The sequence below is a fragment of the Centroberyx gerrardi genome, chromosome 13 (genome assembly GCF_048128805.1).
Source record: "Centroberyx gerrardi isolate f3 chromosome 13, fCenGer3.hap1.cur.20231027, whole genome shotgun sequence".
In the NCBI taxonomy this organism is placed as follows: Eukaryota; Metazoa; Chordata; class Actinopteri; order Beryciformes; family Berycidae; genus Centroberyx; species Centroberyx gerrardi.
Window position 1 is genome coordinate 9,937,067 of NC_136009.1, and position 12,411 is coordinate 9,949,477.

At 41.8% G+C, this 12,411-nt stretch overlaps 1 protein-coding gene across 1 annotated transcript; it reads right to left on the reverse strand.

Moving 5' to 3' along the window:
• Nucleotides 1-66: 66 nt before the first annotated feature.
• fggy (FGGY carbohydrate kinase domain containing) lies at nucleotides 67-11,752 on the reverse strand. The gene is made up of 16 exons (XM_078287746.1): nucleotides 11,689-11,752; nucleotides 11,099-11,306; nucleotides 10,690-10,801; nucleotides 9,945-10,096; nucleotides 9,552-9,640; nucleotides 9,019-9,134; nucleotides 8,664-8,792; nucleotides 7,427-7,530; nucleotides 6,518-6,625; nucleotides 5,261-5,322; nucleotides 3,834-3,990; nucleotides 3,576-3,650; nucleotides 3,306-3,426; nucleotides 2,843-2,937; nucleotides 1,714-1,775; nucleotides 67-666 (listed from the first exon to the last, which is right to left on the reverse strand). The coding sequence occupies exons 2-16, from the start codon at nucleotides 11,294-11,296 to the stop codon at nucleotides 585-587; spliced, it is 1,662 nt and encodes a 553-aa protein (XP_078143872.1). The 5' UTR covers nucleotides 11,297-11,306; nucleotides 11,689-11,752; the 3' UTR covers nucleotides 67-584.
• Between the last annotated feature and the right edge of the window lie 659 nt (nucleotides 11,753-12,411).

A 12,411-nucleotide genomic window follows, 5' to 3' on the forward strand; every position in this document is an offset into this window, starting at 1 on the left:
TGAAAAGCACGTGGCACAATTCCGTAATCTAAATCATTTATTAGAAATACATTTTAAGATGACAGTACTTGACTTTTGATGGACCTCAATGGCTGCTACTAAATAACACTGTGTCACAGTTATGGTTTGGCCTTAGAACAAGCCAGTCAAACAGTATAAAATCTGTGGAGATGTCACTGCATTCGCTCCTCACCGCCTTCAGGCCGCACAGCAGCGGTGCATCTAAAAGACAGACAGTGGATGTCATCACTTCCTTCGTAGGAGTCTTGTCTCTTGTCGTCTGCCGTTCGGTTCCTGTAATGTCTGAAATGCTGCATGTCTGAAGTCTGAAATCTGCTATGAAATCAGACATTCAGAATCTGCTAACCCCCCCGACAGACATCCAACCCAAGGCAACCTAGGAGATATTTTCCTCCAGGGTATTGAGAAAATGAAAGAAAAAAAACTGGATTGTTATTGATATCGAGGATTGCAGCATAGTGTTACACTTTCCACTTGTCTTCTGTCCCCGTTCCCTTGACTCATCATCACTGTTATGTCACGGAGACTCAGATCCAGCGAGGCCTCCCCCCACCTACAGGGTGTCACCGGTGGTCCATGAGGGCCTGGTACTCCCTCTGGTGGGCGAAGAGGCGCAGGAACACCTTGTACTTTCTCTCATAGAAGCTGCAAAAAAACAGAATGTAAAATTTCTGGCATCAAACATAGCATAGTTATACACATTTTATATAATTAGCACTATATGTTTTGTTTTTGTGTGATAACAAAACATGCAGGCATCTTACACACGTCAGTTGCACCCAAAAGGTCTTTCATTAACCTGGCTTTGACTTGATGTTTACTAGTTAGATTGTAGATTTTGGTTACACCTTGAGACAAATTAATTCGCAAATAGTGCTCAATCTCCCTATTTCTCACATAATTAGTAGTTTCTGTAACTCAGTCAATCAATCTCTATTCATATAGCACATTTCATACCATTGAATGCACTGCAGTGTGCTTCACAGTAAAATAAAAGGTGCATAAAAAACAATAAAATGCATAAAAAAGACAAATAAAAAGGAAAGTAACAATAAAAACTAGAAAATGTGCTCAGTAGAGCACAGACCTCCGCCATGTGTGACAACCACCTTTTGCCCCAAACCACGCCCCCTTTTGGCCAGTCGACATGAAAAGTTAATCAGTTCTTCCTTGGCCCATAACCAACCTTCATAGGTTTTGTGCAAATCCGTGACCGACTTTTTGAGATGTCCTGCTAACAGACGGACGGACGGACAGATGCAGACGAAAACATTACCTCCTTGGCAGAGGTAACAAGAGACAAAATAAAAACAGAAACGGAATAATAAAAATAGAAGGGGAGTATAACAACATAAAAGGAATAGATAGAATAAGAGGGAAAAATAAAAGATAAAAACCAATATAGCAGTTCCTATGAAGAAACAAGGCTAAAAATGTAGGTCTTGAGCTTGCACTTAAAGATGTCTCTCTCTAATGTACAATATATGACATGTTAGTGTCCGATGACACCAAAATTGCAGAAGTTAGGGCATTCTAATTGAGTAGAATGCCATATTTCGTGAGTGATGCATTTCATTAGTACAAATTAATACATTTGTTATCCTGTGGCTCGTTAAATCAAGTACAAATATAACTTTTATAGTATATAACTTTCACCCGATGCTTTGTAAAAGAAACCCACAACTATCTCACCTCTGGAGTTCCTGGTCAGGCCGAACAACTCTTCCCACTTTAGCCATTTTCTCCATTGCCTCCTAAGACATGCATTGTACAGAAAAACATCACTCAATAAATCATTTCATGCACATTCAGTTTTTAGGCCAGGCATGACCCAGTTCCAGTAAGAACACGAGCCAACTCCAGCGGTTGTGGCTGTGACTTTATGACTTATGCAGTGTGGGGCCTCTCTCCTGTCTAAACCTCCATAAGCCAGGCGGTTCAGTGCGTCCAGCTCCACGGATCAGACAACAACAACTGCCTGGATAGTTATGACTGAAAATGGGTTGACAGGTGCAGCCTAGTCCAAACAATAACGTCTTATTTTTAGCATATCTGGCTTAAGGGCTCGGCGTTCCCTTGTGCCGCGAGCTCTGCTAGTGAGATGCCGTCGGGCGAAAGCTTGACCTATCCGCAGATTAATTGTCTCCTTTATATCTTACGCCCACTGTGCACAAGTCTGGCTCTCCTCCGAGACAGAGGCAAGCAGAGACGGCACTTTACCCTTTCTAGTTCCAGCAGATGGAAGCACAGAGTCAATAATTATCCGATCTGTGCTGTGCCAAATACAAGGTTTCGGTGTTATGTGTGTGTGTGTGTGTGTGTGTGTGTGTGTGTGTGTGTGTGTGTGTGTGGCTACATCAGGATACGAAATGTACTTTTTTTAATCTCATTTTTAGGGGCATTTTGGGGCCAACTATATTGAATATGAAATAATACATTTGCATTGCATATTGGCAAATAAACACTAAATTTGTACCATTAAGATTTGCTTTAATTTGAATCGTAATATACTATCACCTAACAATCAGAGATATTTTCTACCGCTTCAGGCTGCGTGCTCTGTTGTTTTCTGATCAAAAACCAAATGTGCTGGTCATAGGCTCACATGAATCACCTACGGTGGCCCGCAGGAGACAATGAAATCTCAATGAAAAAATGTGAATGGGGTGAAACGCAAAAAAGGCTACCCCTAGTTTAGGGGGAATTCTTTGGCCCCTCATTTTTAATTTCACAAAAATTTTATGAACTTTCAAGGGTATTTTTGCCCCGAGCCCCTGTTAATTCCTGACCCCTGTTAACATGTGTCTGTGTTACACTCCACCTGTATACTGATGTAGTCCCGCGACGCACATGCACCCAGGACTGCTGCTCCGACCAACACAGCCTCCGTCTGGTCAGGCAGCACCACAGGCAGTCCTGAACATGCAAGACAACAGGCCAGAAAGAAACGAAAAAAGTTAACCTTCTGGATTGCCCTAAGAATTTCCATGTAAATGTATATTTAGTATCTCTCTCTCTCACTTCCCCTTGCATCATAATCACTGAAGTTAAATATAGCCCAGTGAAATGTTGAAATAGGAAAAAAGTTAGTTTTCAACATAGCATTCTTATAATAGTAGAAATTCTTATAATAGTAATAGTAATTCTTGTAGCAACCGTGAAGGCTGGGCTAAAATTAAGTTCTGATGTATTTTGGGTGAAATGTCTCTTTATCTAATTTGTCATTTGCAACATTAAACGCTCTCAACTCCTGTAATCCCCCCTCCCTTATTATCATTTCATACCTGTAGCATTGGCATGAATCTGTACAAAGAGGGGATTTTTGCTCAGCCCTCCGCACAGGAAGAGGGTTGTGATGTCATGTCCTGCCTCCTTCATGGCCTCCAGAATATGACGCGTACCGAGCTGAAACCAGAGAAGAAGACACAGGGGGGGGGGAAGAGGATTACAACAAGAAACCGAATATAACCTTTCATTGTGGTTAAAGGTATATGATGTAAGCCAGAGGCACAGAGGAACATGCAATGTGACACACGAAAACACAGCGAACTCACAGCGAGAGCTTGCACAGTGGCCAAATAGAGCAGAGCCAGGTCATCTAGGGTTTGGGACAGCGACAGTCCGATCACCTGCAAAACATAAGTCACCCAACATGCAGTGCTTTCAATCTTCAGCCCTGCCATGAATTCAGATTCATGCAAACATAAAAGTAATTTAGCGGGTTCCATGGGGTAAAAAAGGTTGAAGACCCCTGCTCTGCATCATAATATTGGATATCAGCGGGTCCCAAGCCCTGAGCCCCGTCCCCTCACCATGCCCTTCAAGGTGGGGTCGGCCAGTGGGGACCTGTTGCCATGGAAGTCCGGCCACAGGTGAAGACTGGAGCCCAGCAGGTCAACAGGAGACTGGGCCATGGAACACAGGTGGGTGTTCAGGTAGGTGTAGATGTTCTCACCGGTTAAGGGAAATCTGGATCAACAGACGGACAGTAGTCGACATCATGAATTGTCAAGAGTACGGATGGACAATGAGAAATTCAGCCCTGTTCAGAAAAACCACCCATTTTGGATGCTGATGATTTGTTTAAGAAATGCTGCTAATAACAGACAGGGAGCAGATACACTCCCAGTCAAAAGTTTGGACACAGCACATTTTTCTTTATTTTTACTATTTTCCACATTTTAGAATAATAGTAAAGACATCAAAACTATGAAATAACACAACTGGAATTATGCAGTGACCAAAAAAGAGTTAAACAAATCAAAACTATCTTATATTTTAGATTCTTTAAAGCAGCCGCCCTTTGCCTTGATGGAAAGGCAAAGGCTTTGGAAAGAAATTCACACATTAGGCATCAACTTCACTATTTATATTTGTCTAAAAAACAAATTACAAGCATTTAAGCATAAGCCTTTAGATCCAAAGGGCTTTAAGATAATGAAAAACATAGTACATTCAATCAGGTGTGTCCAAACTATTGATTGGTAATGTATAATGAAAAAAGTAGGAAAAACGGCAACAAGCAATACCTTTTTCACATCACCAATCACATCATTGCACACTGATGAAGGTCCTAGCGACCAAAAAGTTGCAACTATCATAATAAAGATGACTTTTTTTTTTTAATGGAGAGAATGTGACGTCTCATCTTTCTTGGATCCTACACTCATTTAAAGCAGCACTTCTCCTTTAGCACGGTGTATCTACTTTACTACAGTTGTTACACACAGGAAATGATGACACGACAGTCTAGTATTCAGTTAGGTTGGTGCATGAGTAATTCCAAACTAATTGTGTGAGTAATTCCAGGCTACTATGATCCACATAGGAGGAATTAGAGCTGCATGGGCACATACTTGAGATAGAAATTAAAATGAAAATGAAATAAGAGTTGAACTGAAAATGATAGCAGCATATAGGGACACATTCTGGAGACTAGATATCAAGTCACACTAGTCACAACAGGGTACCTCAATAACAAGGCCCATATATGTGACTGTTATTTGTGAACACAGACTCTTGTTTATGTTGTGCTGATGTAATAACACTCATATTCATGCTAGATACGTCAGCAGCAACAGAATAATCAGCTACGAGAATTTGGAGACGCACAGCACACACCCTTACTAAGTTTCTAAGCTTCCTAAAGCTTCCTAAGCTTTATCAAAAGTCAGCTGGACAAGATGACTGTGGTGCTAAAAGGTTTTTGGGAAGCCCAGCCCTAGATGCATTAGCTGACCTCAGTTGCGCCTGTTCCTGGAGCTGGGAGTAGGCTGCATGGCCCTTCACCATGTGGTCAATCTGAGGGAGGGAGGAGGGACACAGAGTCAGAACAGAAAAGTCATAGGAAGGATCGGAAATGACACAGTTTACGTGCAACTTAGCATATCACTCATGGAGGCTTGATGCATCTGTTAACGGTGATTCTAGGGCTGTTCTATGGCTTAAAAGTCTACCTTATAGCTTTTCCTTGGTTTCTCTAGCAAATCTATGAGCAACCAACAGAGCTCAAGGGAAGGTTGCACAGAAGGAAAAAAGACAAAACTTCCAAAAGAGGTCTGTAGTATTTAAAAGCCTGAAATGACTGACCAAATGATTGTGTGTAAGAATGGCCCTGTTTACATCTGGCATTAACATGCATCTTGTATCTGGATTGTGTCTCGATATGATTTAGCTGGATTACATTTAAACCTGAAATAAAACAGTGACTACAGTATACACAGTGAAATCTGATTTCTCTTTCCCTCACAAAACAGACGGCTCGGCACTTCCTCTCATAATTTCCCTAAAACTGACAGTAAATGCCTCGCTTTGTTTGTTCCCGATCCGCGAGTATCATGACAATCAAGTATGTAACTAGGGCTGTGTGATAATTCAATATTATCATTTATTGTTTTTCAGTGGAATCATATCGTGATGATATGGTGATGTCTAAATTGATGATAATAAGCAAATTCTATTTAAAAACTCTGACATAATGAGGTATGAAACATTTTAAGGAATATTATTTGAAAATTTCACAAATTGTCGGACATCACACTTAACATTACCATTCGGTTCAATGGGATGAACTTTAATTTGATTATTTAAAACAAGATTTTGCATCCGTGAGCCATATCATGATATATATCAATATCGAAAAAAGTCCTTATGATTATCATGATACTGATTTCAACCATATCACCCATCCCTATATCTGAGCTGCCTGCCCCCTGTTTGATATGTGTGCATTTCCTCGTTGGATCTGTATGTGAAAGCTTACCTCCAATTACATAGTGTCTATATGTGGAGACACATTGCATTTACACTTTCTTGTTAATGTGGCCAAATGTGTCCCTGATCGAATCTTCAGTGCGTCTCGGGTGCATTTATGCCTAGATTTTATGCATTTGTACTCTGATTACAAGCCGCTGTTAATGCCAGGCTGAAGGGGGTCAGTAGCACCATGCGTTTATGTCACCCATCCATAAAGCTTTACAGAGGCTAGTGGACTGACCAGCCTCCCTGTAGCACTCTGGCCTCCCTCGTTGAGCCACATGTCAGGCACCATGGCGGACAGGCAGGGTCCCCACACCCCCGGGACAAACAGAGGCTGCTGGCTGATCTGATGCAGGTAGAACACACAATGCTTTTGTTAAGATTACATATTAATACAGTTGCACAGACATATAACCAGTGATTATACATACAAAATACATGTGCACTGCCCTACAAAAACAAGTAGTAACTACTATTCATACATTGTGTGCCAACAATGCCTTTTTCAGGACAGGAAATTACCTATGACGTTTTTCTCAGTTTCATTACTCATGCAGCGACTGCTGATTGGCTGTACTTAAAGTCTATATAAGATAAAATTGCAGTGAAAGTAGTGTGATCTAATAGATCTTTCTCCCGCACATAACACGCAAGTTCTAAGATATGAATGTAATTCAGCATGGCCCGGTCATTACTATGAATGGGGACGATGATTTATTTTACTCATCTTGACAGATTACTTATCTGTGTGACAGGATTAGTGTGCATCACCTCAGAGGAGTAAAGTCACATTCAAGAGGACAGAGGGCCTATTTTCATAAAAAATGTGTTGAGTATATGATCAGTTATTGGATGGGCTTGGATTAGTCATGTAATGACATCATCTTCTCAGAAGAGTATTGTGTGTAAGCGTCAGAGCAAAACACTGCTAGACTGCTTATCAGAAACAAAACAGGGGAATTTTACTTCCTTTACAGAATTGTATCCTGGAGCTTACAACCATATCCATGTTATTAAATGCATTACATAATGTCATGAGGTTTGCTAACATAAATTACCCTGAAAACAGAAATTGCTGTTGTTGTAATTACATTGTTTGGAAACAACATTTTTGATAACAGGAGACATGCAGCTCTGAACCACTCACTGCCATGTGACAGGTAGACGTCCCACAGATCATCGCCATGCGTGAGCTGATGGGCTGGTCCTCACAAGGCAGGTGGAAGCCTTTCACATCTGCACCTATCACACCTGGAAGGAGCAAAATTACTGAAATAAATACTCATGTTGTTGACATTCTTTTCAAGTCCTGAATATCTGAATATCTGCTTTTTCCACTGAATAAAAGCATCTTGGGATTGAATTTTTTGTGTTGTTCATTTTGGAAGACAAAGTTTACAAAACTCCAGTAAGAGCTCCACTGGGGACAAATCAGTCTGACTCACGGACCTTTGAAGTAGTTCCCCAATCTTCACATGGAATTGAGCAGTGACACTAACTGCTGGAATAATGTTTGCCAAGCTGGTTTGAGTTTAAGGTGGGAGGTACGTGTAAGGAGCAGAGGCCGGGGGTGTACATCACCGTGACATGTACAACAACTAAAAGTGCAGAGTGTTTTAACCTCTGACTGATACAACAATGTGTGATCGGCAGAGGTCACAGCTAGGGGTCGGAGGGCGGAGTTCATGAGCAGTTTAACTCCCTGAACAAAACCAGATGGCCAAGGTCTGATTTCTGGACCAAAGGAAAGGTCTGCTGCTACTCACTGATATACAACAGCAGCAATGATCAGGTGCCTTCCAAACATTTTCACCAAGAATGTTAAAGCTGCTCTAGGCAAGATTTTTATGTAAAACTACACCTGTCTTCTCAGCCTAAATCACAAAGTGAGGCTGCAGTAGAGAAGAGCGTCCCATCCCCACTAACTGAGACGCCATAGATTCTCCTAATTTGCCCCGATGGAATTCTGCTATCAGGTATGGACACTTCTCTGCTCGTGGGAAGTGGTGAATTGAAACTTAGTGAAATACAAACTGTCTCCTAAACAGTGAGCAGCGCTCCGTCCAGAGAAAGCTGGACTCACCAACGTTAGATCTTTTCCTCTCTCGTCTCTTTGGTTTGCTTTGGTATAAAGCATCACAAACCGGCGAGGTTGGTAAACATGAGTGTGCTGTGTAGTTGACTGACATCATGTTAAATGATTTCTGGGTATCAAGGTTCACATTCCTCTCGACCACAGAAGAATTTGATTTACCAGTTTAGATTATGTGGTTCTTCAAAAATGTTTGTTTTTCGTTAAAAGATCTCTGTTGGTTAAACAGCATTTCACCAAGGATTAGTCTAAGATAAATCTATGCTTGTGAAACAGGTCCTATAGGTGATACCTAGGCCTCCAGCATGAGCGTCAATGAGGGAAGAACCAACTGCAGTTCCCGGGTCCAAACCCAAATCAGCTGCTGCCTCCTGGGTGAGGCCCTCTCCCATCGGGGTCCCAGGAGAACAGGTCAGACTGCCTGGATAGACACAAACACAACAGCTTAAAGAAAAAAAAAACTCAAGTATAGACAGTGTATTTGGAAGGATCATAACAAAAACATTCAATAAAATGGGATCTATCATTGTAATATTTTCAGATTTTCATATATTCTTATTATATGCAATATACAATTAATTACAAGTTTCCTGTGTTATGATGCTTAATATCAAACAAGAAGTAATAAACTCGACCATTTCTCTGACCTATTTTGGAACAGTTATTTTCCAAGAGGTCCTCCAGTCCAATAGCAGTCCAAAAACTGGCATCCCATCCATCTGGAGGGCAATAGGTCCACTTACACACCAGAGTACATAAAGACCTGTGGGACATTGCAGAATAGCACATGCCTCACAAGATACTCAGTGAGGTGAGCTCCTTATTAAATGTCTCATATGAAGAATGGGGTCTGATGAAGGCCAGAATGTCAAAAACAGTTTGTCCATCATAAATTTAATATTTCTTAGAGATATCCTTGTTATCAAGGGCAACCACATTCTTTTCAATAGGCATTTGATACAAGGACAATGTAACGACAGGACAATGCAGCGGCCCACTAACAAACAAGAGCCTATTATAGCTGCATCCATTATACTCAATAATAACAAACTGTAAGTCATTATGTCTTTTTGCCTGTGTATCTATTATAACATTTACACATTCATATTACACATAGGAATAATTCAGTCATCACAGCTTCAGGTTTAAACAATCATCATCATGATGCCCCGAAGCTCACCTTGTCAAAGAGCCTGTTGCCTTCCAAGACAGGAAGTCTGGAAGGTCAAAAAAGTGAGCGGCTTCCTTCCAGCAGCTTTCCCTCAGGTTCTGGTGAAGAGACAAGAGGGAGGGGGGTGGCAATAAACTCCTGAGCGCCGAGCAATAAACAGCACATGCATGAGCTGATCGGTCAGAGCGCGACAATAAAACACTCAACGATGTGCAGGACAAGCTTGAAAAGTTTAGAAGCATCCGTCCATCAGATGCCTCCAAAGAAGAGGTGGGGAGGTTAAGGTTGAAGACGTCCAAAACGACAACAGGCAATAAACAGCATGTGCACACGCTGACCGGTCGGTACAGAGTGCCACAATAAAAGACAGAGTGAGCGGTGGTGACCTTTCTCACCTCTCACCTCTTTGAGCCAGAGCAGCTTAGGGGGCTGCATCTCTGGTGACATGACCCCTCCCACCCTGCGCAGCACCCTGTGGCCGCCGCCGGTTATACGAGCGGCTTGTTCCGCGGCACGATGGTCCATCCACATTACCACATTCCTCTGTCTCTCACCTGGAGGAAAGGCTGGGTTTTAGTGAAAGCAAAAATAACAAAAAAACACCTAGGACTGGTTTGACTGAATTCCACAAGTCCTAGTCCAAGGTTAGATTGTTCTTTTGTGAGACAAGTGAGAAAGCAAACCAACGCATAATGGATATCTAACATTTGGGCAGCATGGTGGCGTACAGAGTAGCGATACTGTCCTTCATCTCGAGTATGTGCTTTCTTTCATTTCACAAGCGTAGATAATTCTATCCTCAAAAATACAACCATTTTGTAAGTATTATAAACTTCATAAGATGATTCAGAACTTTGACAGTACCCGACAATGTGCTTTACTTTCATTGCAGCACTCATTTTGTCAGAGAGGGTGTCGTTTTGGATGGAAACACCAATTTATGTCACATATCTACCATATAAGCAGCACTTTAGTGCTCACTCCTACATTCTAAACAGGGCTTTGCACAGTTTCCCTAGAGCCTCCTCTGAGCGGAAAGATCTTCATGCCATTGGCTTATAATGGGACAGAGAGGACCTGAGTGCTGACAGTGATGTGTGAGGAGCCAAGGCCCGGGCAGGGCAGGGTACAGCAGTGTGTCACTCACCGTCCTGATTGACTGGAACAGGCTGAAAGTTCTGGTCCAAAACCACCAGAGAGCAGGTGGCATCAAAGCCGACCCCTCGAACCTGACTCCTCTCCACACTCTGGGTAACTCTCTGGAACAGAAGCACCATACAGTCTTAAACAAGGTACATTGTCTATGGAGTGATCATAAGTGGTCATGCATGATAGAATATATTACTTTAGCACTACTGTATAGTTCAAAATTATTATTATTAGTTTTTAAATGGTTTTCTGCACAAGTAATCAACACTAGGCATGCAGCAGCCCCTTCACATCTGATGTAACCTACCTAGAAAAAATGTAAATTTGTCTTCTCACGAAAGATCAGGTCAAATTACAGTGTTTCAGTGACATTGACACAAACCGCTTGTCCTTTTAGCTCCTGTTACCTGGACAACACTGCAGCATTTGTCCCAGATCTCAGTGGAGGACTGGACATAGTGGTCAGACTGGGGCTCCCAGATGCTGATGGGCTCCTCTGCGGTGTTCTTCAGCCGCCCGTCCCGGGTCACCAGTGCAGCCCTCACACTGGCAGTGCCCACATCCACCCCAACATAATAACACTCTGCCGGTGCAGGCTCTGCCATGTGGAAAGACCTGAAGAGAGGAGAGGAGAGGAAGCAGAGAGGGAGGGAGAGACCGGTTGTAGGCTGATCATTAACAAGATTACAGTGTCAACAAATAACAGGATGTTTTGCAGTAGATGCAAGTCAACAGAGACATCAACCTATATATTTCGCCCATTTGTCTTTAAAAAGTGTTATTTTGCTACATCTTGGCGCACCATTCATAGCATTTTTATGTATCCTTAAGTTCTCGCTGGGCATTGAGGGTGGTACGGTGCTGCCGCAGCACTGAAAATGATAGAAGGAATTTTCTCCAGGAATCTGGACAGAATTACAGCTCGAGTACGCACAACAGAAACAATCAACCACTGTGAACCTTTGCACATCAGCCAGTACAACACTTCTGAACTTACCCGCTAGCCAAAAATGTTATTTTAGCGCAGAAAACATCACTTTTGACTGTCTGACCAGCGTACTTTGAACGGGGACTCGGTATGTGAGAACGGAACGCGAAAGCGGCCAAAAAGGGCCTGATCGCATGTTTCTGGCGAACCCAATCCAGCCATATGGGTTCCTACGTCGATTTCCTGATTTGATTACTTATAATAGGCAAAGGATTATCTCTGACTCAATCTCTCTCAATAGCAGTTAGTATTACTGCAAGGACACAATGGAAAAATCACAGCAAAAATATAAACTACAAATACAGTATATTTTATAGGAATGTTATAGGACCATTATAGTGATAGTATAGGAGATAAAAATAACAATAAAATGCAATCAGGTCACTATAAACTCACTACTGAGTACCACAGACACACCAAAAGGCCCTATAGGAATATTACATTTTTTTTGTTACACACACATATCCAGACACACATCTAAGTCAAGTTTTGTGAGATGGCACCCACTTTTGCAGGATCTTAGATCTGCTGAAAACGAATGTGTCTAGCATAATTATTAGATTATGAGTGGAATGAATATAGGCAATACCCAGATCTATCATTACATTGAATGTGCACTGTTATAGAGCAATACAGAATAGGCCTTAATAAAAAAGTCAGATATAAACCAAGCTGCCATCAAAAACAATGAATCTGTCCAACTTTCTACTCTACTCCATTGTGTTTTTTTCG